General features: G+C 38.1%; 1 protein-coding gene across 8 annotated transcripts; it reads right to left on the bottom strand.

Moving 5' to 3' along the window:
- Window positions 1–1,129: 1,129 nt before the first annotated feature.
- Window positions 1,130–21,604, bottom strand: LUC7L3 (LUC7 like 3 pre-mRNA splicing factor). 8 transcript variants are annotated; one of them, XM_049811815.1, is made up of 13 exons: window positions 21,389–21,604; window positions 14,518–14,584; window positions 13,196–13,235; window positions 12,818–12,962; window positions 11,399–11,473; window positions 11,206–11,310; window positions 9,934–10,095; window positions 9,165–9,448; window positions 8,442–8,602; window positions 3,199–3,339; window positions 2,988–3,093; window positions 2,508–2,573; window positions 1,130–1,652 (listed from the first exon to the last, which is right to left on the bottom strand). In XM_049811815.1, the coding sequence occupies exons 1-12, from the start codon at window positions 21,485–21,487 to the stop codon at window positions 2,549–2,551; spliced, it is 1,410 nt and encodes a 469-aa protein (XP_049667772.1). In that variant the 5' UTR covers window positions 21,488–21,604; the 3' UTR covers window positions 1,130–1,652; window positions 2,508–2,548. The 8 variants fall into 8 exon arrangements, 7 of the variants coding, with proteins under 7 accessions (XP_049667772.1, XP_049667770.1, XP_049667773.1 ...); XM_049811813.1 differs by having other exon boundaries at window positions 1,130–2,573; XM_049811816.1 differs by lacking the exon at window positions 2,508–2,573.

The raw sequence follows: 21,604 nt of genomic DNA, 5'->3' as shown, positions 1-21,604 counted from the left end.
TAGGGAAAGATTCCACCATCAGACATGTCAGAATCTGAATCTCGGTCCAATTTACTACAAAGTACCTCAATTTATCATTTATGCCTCTGCAAAATAAGGAAGAGAAAATGCTAGTCCTGTAACAAGTATGTGCAACAGAAGGTAAAAGACAAACATTTTAGCCACTGGAAGAAGTAACACACTCAGGCAGCAGTTGAATCACTTCTCTTACACAAGTTTCAAAAGGAATAGGTGTTCATACAATGTCCATAATTAGAACTTTGTTATAATTTTACTTGCTCCTACTTGCATTAATTTTTTGTGTTAAGTTTTTTAAAAAAAAACCTACCACCCAGTCTCAATCCCCTGTGCCCCTGTATGGGTGTCTGCTTTAAAACAGTATCAGTCAGAAAGGGAACATGGCTGTCTGCATGTGGTGTCCCTCCTTATCAAAAATACAGCACTCCATTTCACCAGAGGGACCAACATGCAGATCCTTTTATGAGTGCACTTCCACAAACAGACAATACAAGGCACAACAAAATTAGAACAAGCAAATTACAATAGTGCTTTGTCCATGTATAGTTGACTTCAGTTAAATGTATAGTCAAGTCCTGAATACTAATATGAAGGAGAATGCTTTTTTTAAAAAAGTAAATTCAATGCCTTACAGACACAGCACTGACGTACACCTTCCTGTCTCTGCTGCTGACTAGTACACAGTGCAGTTCTTCTCCAACAAGAAGCAAATTTGCTTGCACTAGAGCTTCACAAGAAAGCATAAGGCAGGTCTCCTTTCCCTTTTATCTGTTCTAACATGCAGACACTGCATGCTTACCAACTGCGTTAATATTCCACACTGCTACTACAATGCAACTATAAGGCAGGCTGATGGCCAGTGTCAGCAGTGGCATCTTTCTGATAATGCTGTAGAAGTCTAAACTACTTCATAAAGGCTTACATTTTTATTGTAGGATTTCTAAAATTTCTTAACCAACTGCAGCATAAGCTGCACTTTTTAGGGGACACAGATTCCAACAGCCATCTAACTGCTGAAAAAGTAAACTTGAAATACTAACTGATGGCACCAGAAAAACCCAAACCCACAATCACCACAGAATAACTAAGCATCCAAATTAATGGACTAAACTTGAAGACATGAGTAGATTTATTAGGAAAGAAACTTATTTAATATTAAACGTTCAATGACAGAGACAATCAAATTTGTAACAGAAATTCAAAGATACTTTATTTCCATTTCTTGTATATCAAGAAGCTAGGAATACCTTAGTTGTAAAAATGGGATTCATTTTAGTTTGATTCACACAAATACTAAACATTTATTCTTGTGTTTTAAAGTCCAAGAATGAAAACTTGCAATTAAACACTGAGCAAGCCATGTGTTCAGGTTATGTTGGTTTCTTATCTTAAAAAGTCTTAAAGAAAAAAAGGATACAGGACTTATATTCTCAGTAGCATATGTGCTATTATCAACACATCTTTCTGAACTCTGGGAGGAAACACCAGTCCTGAATTAAATTTTATAAAAAAAAAATTTCTAACTCAACTTTATATTTTTCTACGCCACTACAGCTTTCTTTCACCTCATTTTAAAGCAGATCTTCAGTTTAAGCTGTCTTCCGCTGTCTTCGCAGACTCTTCATGTAGTAGTCCTATAATGCAAAATTTTGGGAAAACAGACAATTAGACAGCATTAAGAGCATTTAGTTTACCATTCCTATATATTGGCCCAGTTGTTAGCTGTCATCTTAACTCTACAAAAATGTCAACATTGAACATGACTGGCTTTAGAAGCAATAACATAGCATTAATGGTTTAATAATCAACATTAAGTGTTTAAGAGTCCTAGCATAATTAATGAAACTACAGTAACAAATTATGGTGCAAGAAGCTCATTTATCAGCTGTACTCTCCACTGTTAGTTCCTTATTTCAGGAATACAACTAAAGACCTTCTGCAAGAGTAAGAAAGCTATGTCAAGAGTGGGGAAAAAACTTCAAGTTTTCTTTTTAATACAGTATTTGTATTTCGTATTGTTTAGCTGTTTCATTTCCAACAAACAGTTTCTCAGCATACATTCTGCCATGAACACTGTAATCATTTGGTGGCATCTGTATTTGTATTTACATTTGCCTTAGAAGTCTGTTATCAGCCATTCCACTTCTCTGTACTATGGCTGACTGCAAATTCTCCTACACAGTAGGAAATATTAAACACATACCTCTTAAAGACTTGAATTGCATTGAAAGTAACAAGGCGATTATTATGTAGTGTTTATTGCATTTTAAACTCTTTAAAGATATCTAATTCTGGGCAGCACTGCATCCCTACATACAGTTGAAAGAAAATTCCATTCTGTTAACATCAGATTTACAGTATTCACACAATACACAAAAAGTCCTTTTCACTATCTTGAAAATCAAAAACACAACAGTAAGCTTAAAGATTACAGGCAACAGCATTCAAACATGGATGTGGGTAGAGAAAGGAGTACCTGGCATGAGTACCTGCTTAGTTTGACTGAATCCTTGATTTTTAATTTGGCTTTTCATGGGCCGCTCACAACACCAACGCTGTGTGAGGTATGGTAGTCAGCTGCAATAATTCATAAACCCTACACTTCCATCAATCCAATGCTACTGGCTCTCGAGTTACAGAACAAACTGCATTAGAATGCAAGGCAATAAAGCAAAAAAACTAGAAACATCCTTGACAAAGAAATACTAGCAGTTTATATGAAAACAAAGTAGTCCAACATGTGCCTCAAATATTAAGTATTAAAGCAAAAGTTTCTGCTGATGTACCAACACAATATGGACTTAAATACAAAAACAGTTCAACTTTTTAAAAAAAACGATAACAAAATCCCTAAAAATAAAAAAGGATAATTAATTTTTCTATGGTGACTATATTACAAATATGTCCCAAAGAGGCACACTAATGGGGGCACGAGTCTGCTACAAAATAGCTGAGACAAAACAATGTACCTCAAAATGTTTTGCAGGACTACACTGTCTTTTCCTTCAGAAGGTGCTTTAGTATGTCTTCTTACTTGGCTTAGTTCCATCTTCATCTGTGCATACTTACGCTGCACTGTTAAACAGTAACAAAAAGCCCTAATCAAAGTTTGAAATAATGCACTTACCTCTGTCTGATCTGAGGTCATATCAGATCAGTTTTAATTGGACTGAGTGTCACCTTCAGATTTAATGTCTTCACTGGTCCCATTGACCTCATTCTTAGTATCACTCTCCTTCGAGTCTGTATTTGTGTCTTCACTCTGTTTTTCTCGACTACTGGACTTCATACTACTTTTTTTATCATCAGATCCCCTCTTTTCTGCCATGAAAGAAGACATTGACCATGGATTTCAAAGTAAAAACAAACATTGCACATGTGAGATATATATTGCATACAAAATGGGACAATTACTTTCTATAGCAATAACAGTAATACTCAAAAAGTTACAGGAATAGGCTTCAGACTACCATGCTGGAATGCAGAGGGTACAAAAAAAGGTCAAAAGGGGACAGTACAGGGTGGGGAAAAGAGGAAAAAGGATAGACCTTCTAACAGAGGCAGCTACTCAGCTGTCTGTTGAAATATACAGATTGGGGGTAAAGAGGCAGTTGAGAAGTTAGGCAAATGTGTAATTATGGTGCACGGCTTCCTTACTTATCGTGGGACTCTTTTTGTCCCCAATTTTTAATTTATGATGTGTATGGCCTTCTTCGGTTTACAGTTCTCATTTAATATGGTTCTCAAACAGAATCAGAAAAGAGTGGTTGCACAATGCATCAGTGCATTATCAAATAAATCAATACTTGCCAATTAAAAAAAGCCTAGCAACCCCGAATGATCAAATACTTGTGCAAACAAACAATATTAAGCACCAATGGCTTTGAAGGTGGGGATCACTGTGACGATCAAAATCAACTTTACTGTATGGTATGTCACAGAAGCTGCAGGCTTCTCAGCATTATTAATTCTCAATGTTACAGAAATGGCAGTCACTTTTAATCCACTCATTAAAAAGTCTTGGGGAGACAGTTTGGAAGATACATAAAAAGCACTATTTTCCAAAGGCAAAAGAACAGCAAAATGGGAAGGACCCCACAATTTCATCATGAATTGGAAAGCTGACTGAAGAGTTTGCTACACTGCTGAAAAACTCATCTTTTCCTCAATAATTTTCAAAGAAGGAAGGAAGCCAGAAGTAAAAATATTTCCATGGAAAGAAAAACATTCAGTATTAGAGCTGCGTGCCTCATCCATAAATTCAGTATTTGCAAATTTAATAAAAATATCAATTATTTCTGTATTATTTCACACCACAATATTCAACCTTTTTATCAGTAAAGACACTTTGGAGAGAAAAAAAAATAATCCAAAAAACCAACCTCTCGGATGTCATCATACAGAACAACATTCATGCTCTTTTTTCTGATTATTCCCTGCTATCCGGGCAATTAAAATAAATAATATAAATAAATATATATATATATCCCCAACACAGGAGCACACAGATCAAACACTCTGAAAAAGCTATTTTAAAAAACGTTATCACCTAGACTGGCATAACACACTTTCATATTCCAGAAGACAAAGTAGAAATTAAGCTTTAAAAGAGAAGCAACATCCCAACTTCTTTGTTTTAAAACAGACCACCAAAGGGAGGGGTAACGCCCACACACAGAAATGAGGGCAACTGCCTAATGAACACTACTACTGAGGTTTCATCTGAAGCAGCACATCCAGTGCACTGTGCTTGGAGAAAGCACTCAGCGATGTCAAAAAGCTAACTGAAGAACTAGTAATTTTGTATCTGTCTGCCCTCAGTTTTGCAACTCCGCAGGTAGATTGCACTCTAACTAACCTTGTTAAAAAGTCTTCTTTTTGTGTCTTATAGGTATCTCCGATGCACACGTAGATCCATTGAGGAATAGTAGTCTTGTTTCCCCGCAGAGGACTAGTAGTCAGTCCAATAATCTTATCTTCTGTCCTATGTAGATATGGTAGATCTTAATAGCCCTATGGATGTGCAGTGTGCAGGGTTTTGTTCTGTCTTGTTTGTTTCTTGAATTTGGTCAGGAAGGGTAATTTTGTTTAAGGTTAAAAAAGTACTATTAAACTGTGGTACAAAAGATGAAACTCTTCTAAAAACTTATATAGTAAAATAGGTTTACCATAGCAAACCTCCAGTTTGCCAAGCAGAACTGAGAAAGTATATTCAACAAATAGTCCAGCAACTGAACTTCTTTCAACTCCTGGAGTATCTGCAGCAGTTTAGTTCCTCCACTGTATTTTCCATCAGTAAGATTTCTTTCTTTAAAAGCACATAAAATTAGTTTGCTGTTGAAACTGTGTATATTATTTCAGCTGTGATCTATTAGGTATAATCACATAATATCGATTTTGCTTCCTGATTCAACACATGCACGTTTTTCTGATTGAGTTCGTGTGGGCAACAGATACATTTTGTGAGAATTCTTACCATGATAATGGTTCTACTGTTCAGGGAATGCAAAAATCAGCCAAACGTAATATGCAGTATTACTGAGGGTTTGGGTGTTCTGACAGTATTTGCTGAGGTTTAATCACTAACATCAAAACACAATCACAAATATAATTATTTTTATGTAAGTATATGAATCTAGATTAAGGAAGGTAAAGAGCCAAGTTAAAGTGGTCTGGAGGCATGTTCCAGTATTAACCCTTCATAAAATGAAGGTACTTGCAGAACAGATGTTGTCCTTTCCTTAAAAAAACACCTATTTATTCCACCTACTCTGAAGTTAGTTTACTTGAACAGTAGTTGCGTTCTACTGGTTTATATTAAGCTAATGCTGAGCTGGTGTTTATGGCTGGTGGCTCCCTCCTTTAGCAAGTGTATCCCTGTTACTGAAACTTGAGTCAGAAATTAAGTGTCTCCATTTTTACATATACATTTTTCTTACAATCTTAAAGGTCACTGTGTTCCACAGTATTTTAGTGAACAAGAAGTCAGGACTTCTGAATATTCAAAGTATGGCACTAATTTAATGTTGTGTAACAGTAGGCAAGTCTTGGGCAACTGTGCCTTGCTTTTTTTTCCTGTTAAGATTCATGTTTATAAAGCAGTTTGAGATTTCATGATGAAAGGCACTATCATGAATAGTTACAGCCAGGCCTTTGCTGCTTACTTTTATAACTGCAGATCAATGGTGGATATAAAGACAGTTAGATTCTGAAACCAAGTATTCCCAATGTAGCAGTAAATGTAATAAGTTAAAACTTAACTTCTACATTACTTCTTTTTGTGCAAGCAGTAGAGCAGGTAGCCAGCCACACACTTCAGATAGCTTTTAGAGGTTCATATATCTACTTAACCACCTACAATGCCACATTGCAAACATGAGGATGTAATGGTGTTTACAGCTTCATCATAGAAATTCAATGCTTGCTTGTTAAATACTTCTGGTCTGGTTTTTTTCTCTCCCCCCCCCCCCCCCTTTTTTTTTTATTAAAGATTTTTCCAACAAAGGGAAAAACATAAACTTCTTCAGCATTATAGTCCTGCTCTAAGGCCTACTTGTGTTTCTACAAATGTCATGACTACATAGTCAAAAAAAAGTAATTGATTTTCCCAGGTGGAATTTTCATCACAGCTCATAGCATCACCTCACTGTTCTCATTTCTGGAGAAAGAAAGTAGCAAGCAGCAAATAAAACGGCCAGCAAGGAAATCAGTCAAGTTAAAACTGAAAATATTGAGATGCTGAAGAAAGTTCGCTAGCTCCTCTATTTATGGAAGGATTAAAGAAAGAACTGAAAAGCTATTAAGCTCAAAAACAGACCAAATTTGAATAAATAAGAACACAGTTATTTATATGCACAGATACACACAGAATACCGAATAGGACATTCTTGACTAAGTACCAGAAATGTGTTCATAAAGTAGGCAAAAAAGGCACAGTATCAGGTAGGAATAAAGTAACAAATGGACGGATACAGGCTACAATACTCAGTCACTAAGCATCAGTCCCACTGTCAAGGAGCAAGCAGCTAAAAACCACTTGCTTGTAAAGGGCAAAGCAAAACAAGAGAAGAATCAGTGCTAAAGATGCACCACAGAATAAACCAGAAAAATTAAAATGGTCCAAGGAAGTCAGGCAAGAAAAATACACAAAGCATTACCGACATTTTTGGAACTAATCTGTTGGATAAATATGGAAAAGTAAGGGTAGGGCGAACAGGCCTATGCAATCCAGAAACATGTGCATAGCACCTTTCATTCCAGAGAACCTCAAAAGTACCGTAGAAACATAACAGAATTGTTTCATCCATTAATGATGGTCAGCTCTAATAATGAAGTGGGGTGGCTGTTTCAGACTGGACATTAGTCAACACCCCATCAGAGCCACTAGTTTAAGCCCAAAGTTAGTATTACATTCCTCCAGAAGTTTCTAAAGACTTTTAAAGGGGGAAATTTAGCAATAACAGTGAATTAGTATTTTTTCACAGAATATGAATCTCTAGTGTTCTCTCTATAGCTCTTTTTAATCTTACTTAAAGGTAAAGCTTCTGAACACCAGCCTTTGATGAAGCAGTGAGTCACCATCAATGCTGTTGCACATGGCATGTACTGCTATAAAAGGGTTCCAAGGACTAATACTGCATTCCTTTGAGACTCACCTGAATACTGACAAAGCAAATCTCACTTCATTAAAAAAAAAAAAAAACAACAAACAAACAAAAAAAACCCCCACCAACAACAAAAAAAACGAACCACAAAACACCCCAAAACCCAACCAACCAAAACAAAACAACAAGGGGGAAGGATGGGGGAAGAGCAGGAGGTTGGGGAGAGGGCATGCAATTGTAATATAGAGCATTACAGAAATTCTGCAAGATTTATCTTGGACTGCATTCATAGATTAGAAAAACAACTTAAAAGCACTGTTAAAGGAAAATAAAGGAAACATGATAGTGCAGAAGAGTAATAGATGGTACAAGTCAAAAATCAGCTATCAGTCTCCCACAAAACATGTACCAGCAAAGGGTAATTACAGAAATATCTGCTAACAGTAGGAACAGAAGATATTCACTACTATGAAAATCTGATTACAGGCTTATGTTTTTCTAAAGGTAAACAGGTCTTAAAATACATCAAAGTCCTCACACACTTAATTTGCAGACAAAGTGGTAAGCTTTTAATAACTACTGTAACAGGTAAGAGGTCGACACTGGGGTGCACGTATGCACGCACATACATTAACAATAACTGGAATGAACAAAATGCTTCAAATTGGTAAACAGCAACGTATACAGCTTATAAAACCACATCTGATTTGATTCTAAGAAGAACGTTCAGTCACTCACTGACAGGCTAAGAGCTTTTGAGACTTTAGGGAAAGATTAGTTTCAGAACTTGATATAAACTCAGTCTTCACACAAACATACCTTTTTCTTTTGACTTCCTGTCTTGTTCTCTCTCTCTGCTTTTGCTTCTGTGCTTGTAGGATTTCCGATCCCGGCTTTTTGATCGTCTCCTGTCCCTACTGCGTGACCTATGTTTTCTTTCTGATCTATCATGACTTCTGCTTCTTCTTCGGTCACGACTCCTTAACATTCAGAGAAAATTTCAAAAATGTATATGTCAGCTGGTATTATCCAACTCAGAAGATAAAATAGTAAAACAGTAGCACTTTCTAATACATTGATTATTTGCAGAAAACAAATATTTAAAACAATCCTTAGCATACTGTATATAAGTATTTCTCAGTACATGGCTTCATACTGCCTTTGTCATTTACTCAAACATTCAACCACACAGCTTAAAAATATCCTATGAATTAAAGGCAACTTAAGGAGAAAAATAATAATTTAAAAAAAAAAAAAAATAGACCCCGTTCTTCGGGAGCATTTGCCTACTCAAAGCTCCCTCCTAAGACCATTTCTACCACAAGGGTGTCATCTACTTCCAAAAATGGAGAGAAGACAGTGAACATGCAGCAAAAACTTGCTTAACCTTAGAACCAGTAAAGTGTACTCACTTAAGAGAGAACAACAGTGAAGCTAACAAATGAGTGATGTGACCCAGGCTGACAGATCAAGTCCCCACAAGATTTTTACATTTTGGAAAGTTACGTGAAAATACTTACACACACACAAACACACATGTACCTGCTTCGCCTTCTTTCTCTGCTTCTTGATCTTTTGTGGTCTCGTGAACGGCTGCATCTTCTGTCAGATGTTCTGCTTGAATGTCTACTCCGTGAACGACTCCTTTTACGTCTCTCTCTATCACGAGCCCTCTCTTTTTCCTTTTCTTCTTCTTCACGTCGCCTCTTCCTTTCCCGCTCTTCTCTTTCCCGTTCCCTCTCTTTCTCTCTCTCTTCTCGTTCTTGTTTCTCTTTTTTTAACCTGTCATCACGGTCAGGTTCTTCTGTTCTTTTTCGTAACTTTTCCTTTAAGAAAAAGTTCACAGAAGGAAATGAAGATTACTCAAGATAAATCATTCAATATAACTTAGTTTATACATCCTGAGGATGTAGAAGCTTAAGCTTTTAAAAGATTTCAGGGGTTTTTTCCAAGCAAAGGACAGCCTACATAGATGCACTTTCTAAAATCCCTGAAACTGAAATCCTTTGTCTTGCAGAGCTTTTTTCGCTTGTCATTCTCACTAGAAGAGGCCACATTACAGTTCTTTAGTAAGGCCACAAAAAATTCCCACCTGAATTTACATCTTTGCTTTTATCTAGTGTAATCACATACAACAGAGATGTCAGTGCAAACATAAGACTAAATGTGCAATGTAGGATTCCATTTAATTTTTATGTACCATCTTTGGAGTATTTCACCCATTTGAGAAAGTCTACTGGACAGCCTTTTATTTACTCTAGGAAGCCTCCAAGCAATTTTTAAATGTTCAATAACGGAGGAAGATGCTTACTTTTAAATCTTCTACAGTAGCTTTTATTTTGGCATAACCCATGTGCTGCTTTCCCATCAAGTGGTCATCTACCCTGGACTGTGCATCTCCTACAATTAAAAAGGCTCCACAAACTTCACAAACTTCCATTTGCTTTTCTTGGGCTGCAAAGCTCTCAATTGTCTGCAGAAAAAAAATATTTGATAAAGCAAAAGAAAAGTTGTAGTCAGAAGCCAGTGAAGAGGTTTAGAACTTCATTGTTACTGTTGTCAAATCCTAGGCACTAGTGAAAGCTGAAAATCATATCTGCATGCTTTGTCTTTGGAGCACTGCACCTACTAGGATGAACAGGGCAAAAATAGGCTACATACACCCACTCCACATAAGCCACAAGGTAAGGGTCAATTAGAAAACACAGAAAACAAACTTTATTCCTCACTGCAAAGGATTAATACGTATATAGCCATATGCAGCTTCCTTGCAATCTCCGAATTAAGGAAATAAAAATCAGTTCTCTCTTAAGATTATTTCTTTGCCATCAACTGAAATGTCTGGAGCTGCAGAATAACCATGGAATATGTCTCAAGGAATGAAAAGGCTAAAATCTCCCATGAAGAAATACAAAAAGGAATGCTGGGCTTCTATTTAAAAGGATGGTAGTCAAATGAATTCACTGTTTCAAAAGACACACGAGAAATACACTGAAATTTCAACATAAACCCAAGTGATTATTGCTGTGCAATGTTCATGAATCATATAGTATGGATACAGACACTGCTGCCTGCAACATTTAAAAACCAAACCAGGAATCACAATTTGAGCATTATATTAACCATCAAAATACAATGTTTAAACATAAGCTCCTTTTTATTGACAGGAACTTGCTACTTAACACATTATCCTTGGCTTCTGTAGCTCTCAAAATCAGACAGATACTTGCCTCTAGTCACAGCCTTAACACAAGGGCTTTCTGTAACACAGATTAGTAATTCAGTAAAATAATGTTGCAGAGACTACATGGCAAAGTTTAACTAAGACTTGAACTAGAGTAAGATGCAGGTTCACCTCCAGGACTGCTGTGTAAATAATTTCATAATTTGTGTGCAGGAAACCCACTCTTAAGGTAGCATGCTAAATGAACATGTTGGATTAGCACATTTACACGTCCTGTTATTTTCTAATAAATTCTGCACAGAACTTGCATGCCTTCAATGTAAGGACAAGGTTATTAAGAACGTACTGTTGCACCAAATTTTGAAATAAGTTTGACAGAACTACAAACACATTACTTACTGAAGTTGTAGACCTCAGCAATTCTCTCTCTTCCTTTAACTGTTCAACAAGTTTCATCATTCCTTGTGCCTCTTCCACCTTCCCTTCTGAACCTAGTTCTTCAATCTACAGGACAATAAAAAAACCTCAAGTATAATTTTTAATCAAGTAACAAAGGCGAGACATCTCTGTTACAGGAGGAAAAAAACCTCACCTGTTGTAGAAGTACATCAATTTTGTCAGTTAACACCTGAATCTTCTCTTCATTTTTACCAGTAGGTCCCGCTCCCTGCCAAACAGTACAACAGTACAAGTGTGTCTTTTTTTTTGTTTTGGTTTGGTTTTGGTTTTTTTTGTCAAAATAGCTTTAAAACACATGAATGTATGGTTTTCTCATATTCCAGAGACACTTCAGGAACAACCTCCTCCTGCCTCTTCTCCCATGAGGACCTACTAATCATAGTCTAGTCTAAGATAACACTCCACAACACAGCTTACTCCATTCTCGCCAAGTGAAGCAACTTCTACTCACACTAATTCCTCCTAAATCCACAAAAACATTCAAGGCCCTGGTCCATAAAAGGTAAGACATCTGAATTCAAAGTCCTAAATTTAAACTCTGCAACTGCCAGAGAACTATTATGTATCTTTGCAGAGACTCAAGTATGACTTAGATGTTCCGTGGACTCTGAAATTTAACTTCTAAGCATAAATGCAAAAAGAATCTCACTTTATCCCAAATGTACTCGTTAGTAGCGTCCTCTCTGTAGGCTGCCAGAATAGACTTGTATCTGCTTCCCCCACAACCTTTGCTCTACTCCACAGCCAATAAGCTCTCTTGACTGGATAATGTCCACAGCTCCTTCTGAAGCAACTGGACTTTGTACAGAACAATTAACTGGGGCAGCAAAAAGGAGCAAGGCTACCCTAGCAGTCATGAAACTCTGAGAGCACAGGCCGCACTCACTGCTCCAAATCCATCAGGGGACAAGAAAAAAAAAAAAAAAAAAAAAAAAAAAGAGCGGAGTAAACACATAACATTTTTCTCCCAGTCGGTTTAAGCTTTTCATTAACAGCTGTCTAGTATGCAGCTTGGAACTGAGAAAAGTTGCACAGAAGTATTTCTTTCTCAAACTTCCATGATTCCATGATGCTTCCATAATTGCCAATGATGGTGCTGGAGCACAAAGAGACCACTGCCTAAGTATGGCAGCTGACAGAGGGATTTAGCTCTATCAGCTGCCGAAAGACCCAGTACTTGCCTACTTTGGTAACATCACCATGATACAGCTTACTAGTGGAGAGAATGAGGAACATGCAACTAAGGGAGAGAAGGTAAACTGAGGTTAACAGGGTAAAGACAACACTTGACAGATTAATGTTCCAGGGCAGAGAACAGATACTGATTCTGAGGAAACAGAGACTAGGGAGAACAGAGAGGGACTCTTGCTGACTGCGGAGCCACTTGGTTTGTCCATAAGGGCTAGATGCAACCTGCTGGCTAACAGATGAAGACACTTATCTAACGGGAATCTTCTGGAAAAAAATATATACCTCGTCTCTTCAGGTAGAAGAGAGAACATGAAGACACTATCTAGAGGAAAAATTGCCTCAATGATTCTTCCAGACTCACCCCAGAAGACTGTTGATTCTGTGACAGTGCCAAACGAGCATGGCCTCTTCGAATCCTGCGTTCTACCTCTGCAAGTAAGCTTTGTAAATAGCGTAAGAAGTCTCTTTCATAGCCCACTTTCATAAAACGAGAGCTCTTCTCATACCTGGTAAAATATTTTAAAAATGAAAGCTCACATCAATCCATAATATATGAAAAATAAATAACAAAACCTGCAATGTTATAAATTCTCACTCAAGGTAAGAGAATATTATACGTTTAAATAAATTTTTACATAAATCAAAAAGCAATTAGTTTCTCATGGTTGGGTTGCTTTTAAAAAAATTTCAAGCACACTAGAAACACTATTTGCATTAACATATCAAGCAACATACTTACTGTTTACGTAGATTTTCATCATGAATTTTTTCACAAGGACCTAAAAAGACCACACAAAAAGCTTGAGCTTGCATTCTTGAATGCTGTATTCACATTCCACACCAGCACTTGTTTGTGCACCATGACAGAACAGAGCTATAAACACTTCCCAAGGACTTTTATGCCTGCCTTTCTGCTTCCTTTGCTTGGAATTTTTTGAAAGACACATTAAAGAAAAAGAATGCCAATATGGTTTAGCAATTATAAAATCAAAGGAGATTCTGGATGACATATAAAGTCTTCATATAAAACAGAATTTCCAGATCAAGTTCTACATTGGTAAAACTACACAAACAAAGTAATACTTTAAAACCTGGGGCCTTAAAAAAGAAAAAGAAAAATGACATATGAAGGGTAACTTAGCACATTCTAAGCTCCAGCCAGTGTTTTTTGTAATAAACTGGCTACTTAAAACGTTGATCTTCAGAATAATAAAATTAGGACGTATGTGGCTGGAGTTCATGAAGGTAGTCATGTTAAAATTCCTCACCTTCCCCAGTCTATCAAACTCTTCAAAGGACTTGGAAATTAACGTTGAGACAAGAAGCCTGTTTCTCCTAGTTACCGTCTCCAAACTACATGTTGTCCGCATACCGTCGCTTGAAAACTGCTAGTAATTTAGAGATGGCCTTCAATAATAACGATTACAGTAAATGAGTCTCTAAAGTAAAGAAGCTCAATAATGGTTTTAAACTGAAAGAGGGTAGATTTATATTAGATGCAAGGAAGAATTTCTTTACTGTGAGGGTGGTGAGGCACTGGAACAGGTTGCCCAGAAAGGCTGTGGATGCCCCATCCCTGGAAGTGTTCAAGGCCAGGTTGGATGGGGCTTTGAGCAATCTGGTCTAGTGGAAGGTGTCCCTGCCCATGGCAGGGGGGTTGGAACTAGATGATCTTTAAAGACGCTTCCAACCCAACACCCCACTCGCCCTCCTGATAAAAAAAACCCCAAACAATCGAAACCCAACCAACCAACCAGCATACTCACACAAAAATAAGTTAAAACCTTGCCCAGGTAGAATAAACCAAACTAGAAGACAACACTTCAGGACAAAACCACCACACACCCAATAACTTAGCTTTTTAGTTTTTTCACTTAGAGGAAGTAGGATCTGGAATAAATATTGCTCTTAACATACTATCACTGGCAATCCTTTAAAAATAAAAAAGCCTATTTTCAAAGTGTTTTGACAGAGCATTAAACAATAAAAATGTAGTCTGCAAATAAAAGTTCAATTGTAATTACATATAAGTGAATAAAAATGACACAACTTAAGACTTACCTAAATCAGAACGGGTATTTGTAAATAATTCAGCTGGGCAAAAGCCACAAAGGTAGTATTTACAAACCTGACAGAGGAGAAGAAAGAAACAGGCATCATTTTTTTCCTCATGAACTGATAATTTTAGGTAATCACTTCCATTTTCTAAAATATAGTGTAAAAATCCCCTTTGTACACTGCAAAATTTCTGGAAATTTTACACACATACACTATCTTTGTGTTACTTGGTAGCAGTAAGTGCTACAAGGTGCACCTTAACAATAAAACACCAAAAGTCTTACTTTCCACTGCAATAATAGTATTTCTTAATTTCACTGCTAAATATTTAAGATTACAGCAGTCATCTATTTGTAAACACTATATAGTACTTGATATTTCCAAAATAATTAAATCCAATTAGACTATTAAAAAAAGTTACAGTGAAATTCCTTAACCGTGAAAACCTACAAGGGGTAAGGATGTCTGCCATGGAAGCAAGTTCCTCTTAGCCTGTCTCTAACAACTTTGTATTCAGCCTTCATTTCTTCAATGCTAGTGCCTTGGAGAACAGGAGCCATCAGCATTCAAACATAAGGTACCGCCTCAAGGATTCTGATGTCAATTAAAAGACTTAAGAACACATACGATGATAACCATCCAAAAGCTTCCCCATTCCAATGCTTTTAAAAATCCCTACTTTAAGAATGATATGCAAAGAGACACTGTATACCTCTTAAGGCAGACAGGGAAGACATTCATTTTAACCTGGTTTCCTGCCAACTAAAAAAGGGGTTTGTTTTGTTTCTACACAGCCTATTTTTACGCTAGCAAGTCAGGTTCTTTTTGATAACAGAAAAATACCACCAGGAAGTTAGCAAAAAACCAACCTGTTAGTCTAGCTAGTAAATACTTAACATATGATGGGACAAAACCAGCTTTTGTTAAAAAGATTATTCACCCTCACCTATGAACATAGGCTTAACTAGTCAAGTTGGTCAGTTCTTGAAGTTTGTAATATAGAAATCTCCTTCACAACAGCCCAAAAGACAAAAATCAGAAATACTTTCATCCGTAATTTCATAGGCAGTCTTAAATAATTAATTCTTCAACAGACCCTTCCCCTAGACACGACTGCCATTAACTAATGTGTAAATCCAAAACTAGCCTGGACATTCTTCTAACATCTCTTTTATGTTGCACCAGTTCCTAGTATTTGGCAAATCTAGTAATTGCTACTGCATATTACAACCTAGTTCTCATACTCTCACATATACTGTGGGCAAAGATTTGCAACATATTATTTCCTAAGATACATTTTGAAGTATTTTAACAAATGGGGGTGAGGAGAGAGACCCAAAACCTACGCCACACCAACACCTCACTGAAATGCCTGTGACACCAGTTGATCAAATCAGATCCAGTCCAATTTATTTTTCCATGCTAACTGTCAGACTGCAAATCAGACTACAGAAGTTAAAACTTTACTGACTGCTTTACAGATTACACAGAAAAAACAATCAAGCTTTCTACTAAAAAGCAATGGACACAAAAAACCCAAACAAACAAATATCTTTTACTATATAATTTGAATACTTCTCCTGTGATCCACGTTAGGACACTGTGGCACCTATTTGAAGCAATTTAGCAAGAACAGTTAAGAAAACACCACACAAAATCACAAATTTTTTTCTTCTCAGGAAGCAAGGAGAAAGTTACTGGACAAAATGTGGTTTCAGAATCGGCTCTCTTCTCTGAAAGCTGCAATATCCCTTGTTTTAATAACAAGTTTTTTCAAGGGAGCAGTTTCTGGGATGAACTCCTGTACTAGTCAATAGAAATACAATTTCTCTCTACATTCTCTTTCTCCTCCATTTTCTCATCCTCATATCCAAGCATTAGGTCAGTGAAATGGCAATTCCCCCAGAAAAATTTCAGGGATGGATTAGACAATTTCCTAAGACACAAAAAGCACAATAATTACAGCCTGACTGTATTATGCTGTAAAAACAGTTGTAGAACGTCTTCTGTCAGCTCAAAAATTATGCCAACTGGCCTCTAACAGTTTTGAAACAAGTAGCAACAAAAGGTGCAAAGGAAAAGTTATTAGAGGCAGAAGTATGATGAAGGGAAAAAAAAACCCAAAAAACCACCAAACCCCCAAACAACAAAACAAACCAACATCAGAAATAATTAAAATAATTTTATGAAGCAGCACTGCTAGGAAAAGCCTCCTCTTAGGAGCTGATGGTTACAACCCAAAACTGTAGTAACCAATAATAAAATATGCAGCTTAAACGTGTCACATATTGTATTCATTATTTACATCCTAAAAAACCCAACAAACCCTCCCACACACACACACACTGCAAAGCTGCAGTAATTTTCCCCTAACTAGCTCTGGATGTTATGGTACCTAGTGAACTACTTGCCACTCTCTCCTAAGCAGCAGCCTGCAAACAAATACTCAGATTAGAGTGGTTCAGAACTAGTGCATCTGCAGCAATTTTCTCCCTCTCTCATACCTATTTCATTATGCTCTTCAACTGATTTTACTTCAACAGAAAAACATGACTTGAGAGAATCTTGAAAGGAATCACTGTGGCTTAGCTTCACCGTGTGCCACATTTGCCTTGACAGGCTGTAGATGCCAGTCAGCTGCACTTACAGTCGGTCTTAAGTGATCAATGATGAGTAAGAATAGAAAGGGCCAAGAAACGACTGAAGAGTCACAGGGCCATTAAAGGACTGAAACAGAGGTGATACGCTTCAAATGGCATTACTCATCCATGGCTTATCAGACTGCTGCACTTAGCACAAGCCAGAAGTAATATGGAAATACATTCCCTATTTGCAGAAAGAAAGCAACAGACAGTTTAGTAAGGATATTTACCTATGCAGGTAACAAGCACTTATTCCTTTTTGCCGAATTATTCTGATGACTCCGCTACCAAGAACATGTAACAGACAGGAATGTTACTGTCAAACTACCACAGCAGGATTAGCCATAGCTTGTGTCTCAAAGCCCCCAGGGCCTCACATTTTGGTAAGACGCTAGAACGATTATAGACAGACACTTGGAACTTTCCACTACTTCATCTCAAATTCACTAACCCTTGAAATCTCTTGGAGGTGGGAAAGTAGTATCCTTCACCTCAAATTTGACTAAGCTGACAGCAAGAATGGCTAGCTCTTCCAGAGTCTGTGAACCAATTCAAAACTTTCCTATATAAAGAAACTATTGACAGCTCTGTATCATTAAGACTTCTACACTAACATGTTCCTCTTCTGCAAGAAATTATTTACTGATGGACAAGTATCAGGACAACTGATTATGTAAGCAAATTCCTTTAGGCAGACAATTCCTAGTAAAAAGGCTGAGAATAAAATCCAGCAGGTTGTGGCTTACACACCAAAACCTAGGAAATTCCTTCATATAGATGAGTTCTTTGAAACCATTAGAGTTCACATTCATCAGACATTTTATGAGCAATGCCCACCCAGCCAAAACCAAACAAACATAAGCCCTTCTCCCAAACCCCACTCTTAGAGATAACCTTCCAATATTAGTATTCTTCCAAAGCAAGCAAAACTTAATTAAGCCCCCCCTTCCCCTCATCCCCTGGAGGATTAAGATCTGAGATTCTATCTAGATGCAACCCAATGTTTGTACTGGCATTAAAAAACATAAAAGTGTAACACATCATAAATAGCTAATACCATCAAATCAGATTTTAAATACAGAACCTACACTTTGAGAAACTGCATTCCTATCAGAGATAACTGCTCACAGTCATTTGTCCATAACAGCTTTCCACCCCTCCCCACTTTCTGAAAACACTGAATTTACCTTGAAGGAATGAACCATCACCATCTCAAAGCTTTATAAAAAGCATGGGAAGTCAATGTTGGGCTTTCTTATGCTACACAACAGCCTCAGAACTCTTACACAATTGCTGTTTCCACATAAACTTGTTTTGTATAGGTGGCATATTAAAGCAAGAATGCATGAATCAATAGTTACTGTTCCAGAAATATACTTTGTCTACGGATATGACAGTAAGCAGATAGACTAAAATATATGATACTAATAATTTTCTCCTGCATACAAAACAGAAAGCCTTTATGCCAAAACTAGAATCGATCATCTAAGGACAGGCTGCAATACTGAAATATACAGCAACTGGGATTTCATTTTTTTTTTAAGATTAAAGGCTTTAATCATATCAAAGTTTTAAAGTAAGATCTTAAGCTCTACAAAAGGCTTTACATGATCAACATGTTTCATTATAACTGCAAATAAATGCTCAGCTATCTGAGCTTCTGCTTCCACACCTTCAAAACAACCTACTCCTACTTTGTATTTCATTGCACCTTCCATATAGTTTTCAATAACCACCTAGATGCAATTTACAAATTATAAAGAAAATAGAGATGACCTTGTTTTGATAACCTTCCATATCCAAAACTGATGAAATGTGACACAAAATCTTAAACTTTGGTATGAGTACAACATGCTCATTGAAAAGGCTACATGTTGATATATGGTCTAATTTTACAAGAAATGACATTAGCATATGTATTTCATTTGAAAAGCAAAACAGCAGTCAAACAGATGAATTAATGTTACTATTTGAACCTTATCTGCATTTCCTGTCTTTAAAAACACCTCAGCATTGCAAATTTAATCTTTAGGTGATGTAGGAAGTCAAACCGAAACACATGTTTTAACAGTGGTAAATTTTTTATTTTTTTTTTTATGAACTCATCAGTTGACTATAGGAATCTATGAAAACATTCCTTTCAGAGAGGTTGCATTTAATTACTGTCCTATAAACTTCATAAATAAAAGCAGGAGCAGAGCAAACAGCAGCAGTTCCTGCAAGACTGAAGGCCCAACCCTAAGCTGGTAAATTTCCCACTGGCCTTAAGACACAGGACAGCTCTCCACTTTCTAAATTGTCAAAGGAGGACTGGGAAGAAGAGACAAGGCCCCATTTCTGAAACAAAACTGAACAGCTTAGAGACAGATTCCTAGGGTTATAGTCAATCTCTTCAGCCTAAAATTGAAAAATGTGTTCACCTGAAGACAAAGAAAGTAATCTGAACTTGATTAAAGAGAATGAGGAAAAAAAAAAAAAAAAGTCTCTCTCACCTTAAGAAATAAACCAAATAAAGCAAACCAATCCCCTTATCTATTCTACCTGGACCAACATGGCTCAAGCCATTTACTTCATATTTCCAAAGCTGAACTCCTCCTTACTTTCAGAATCAAAAGAAAATATGTAACTGAACACCTAATCGAATAATGATATAAGGTTAGTAAGAGAGGTCTGGAAAGACATTAAGAAGGCCATGAAAACTTCGTGAACTCACAACCTCCTACTGATGTGCACAGCTTACCTATATAGCAGCATTTTTCAAGCGGATAGGGGGTGGGGGGTGTTCCTTCCACTTGCAAAATCTAAGACATGATATTTGTCCTTATCTCATGTGTTCCGAGACAAATTAAAACATGTGTTAGCCATCTTTAAAATAGTACAACTCATCTGAAAAAGTGAAATTCCCATCTCTGTAATTAAGACACAATTTAGAACAGCCAAAAGCAAGCGTTTCTCCCTCCTCTCAACAACATCCCAAGAAAATGCTAAGGGGGGGGGGGGGGGGGAGCTAAATGCTTTTTGCAGCTTAAACCACAGAAATTCCTACCACACAGGTAATAAACAAACTATTGTAACGGTGACACTTTCTTTTAACATATACCATAACCCAAAAAACGTATCACGAACAAGGAAAAAAAGTGTTCATCTCTCCCAAAGAAGCAGCTATAGGAACTTTGTAACTACCACTGATTTTTTTTAATAACTTACAATACGGCTACGTTGGGTGTCACTAAAAGTCATCATTCATTAAAGCTCAACCATAGCTAGGAGAAACCCCACGCCAAAATAATTTAAAAACTGTCGTTTGAGCTATTTATTGCAGAAAATTAACGAACAACCACGTTAACAAAAAATACATAAGTACTACTACACAATAGTACTGTTTAGTGTAGCTCCCCCCCGCCCCTGCCAGGAGCTGCAGAATTCCTTTGAGGAAGGACAGAAGGAATCAAGCTTTTCTTATCAAAATCCTCCGTTTCAAAAGTCTTACGGTTCTTCCTTGTGCTATAACCTCCAGATAGTTAAGTCAATACGTCTGTACCCTTCTGTTTCCTTCCCCAATACCACACTCCGGAAGAGATCCAGAGACATTTGTCTTCCAAACTACTACCATTTGCCTCATCTCCCTTCGTGCAAACCATCAGGCTTCTATCCAGAAGAGCAAAATTCCACTATCCCCTCCCCCCCATTATTTTTCTTTTTCCCCACGGGAGATCTCAGCCACCAACAGGCCTCTTAGAAAACCCCTGTTCCCGTTTATCGACACTCCACGGAGAACACAACCTCTCCCCCTTGCGCCGAAACCCAAACACAAGGCCTCTCCCCTCCCTCCCAGCAGCCCAAACAACAGCGCAAGCCCTCTCGCACAGCCTTGCGATGGCGGGATCCTCCTCCCTCCCGGCCACTCGGTTCCTCCTCCTCCTCTTAAGGCTCAGCCAGGTTCCCGCGCAACGGCCCGGGCCTAGCCCGCCCCGCGGCCGCCATGCAGGAGCCCCGCACCCTCGGGCTCCGCACGAAGGGCCCGACCCGCACCCCCGCCGAAGTCCGGGGAACCCCCTCCCCTACCCGCGGCCAGCACCTCATCCCTTCCCCCCGCCCCCGCTGCTGCCCCCGGGCCTCGGCAAAAGGGTGCAGGCCCGCACCCGCGGTCCGTGTCGCTACGACAAAACCCCGGCCCTGCGAGGGGGATGGGAAGGAGGGAGGGAGGGGAGAGGCGGCTCCGCTTCACTCACGCTCTCATGGTCCCACCGCACGTTGCTGCGCTTCTCATCCGGGGCCAGGTTTCTGTCCCGGCCCATAAGCTCATCTAGGAGCTGGGCGGCCGATATCATCGTGTCCTCCTGGCCGAATCCCCTCTCGCCAAACGCAGGCTGCTCCTCCGCCGCCGCCGCCGCCTCTCCTCCCCGACCGACCGCGCCGCCGCCGCCGAGAGTGACAGAGACAAAATG

This window comes from Accipiter gentilis, chromosome 10, assembly GCF_929443795.1.
Source record: "Accipiter gentilis chromosome 10, bAccGen1.1, whole genome shotgun sequence".
NCBI classification, from domain to species: domain Eukaryota; kingdom Metazoa; phylum Chordata; class Aves; order Accipitriformes; family Accipitridae; genus Astur; species Astur gentilis.
Note: the sequence above shows the minus strand (reverse complement) of the source record. Positions and strands in the feature narration are given on the sequence as shown.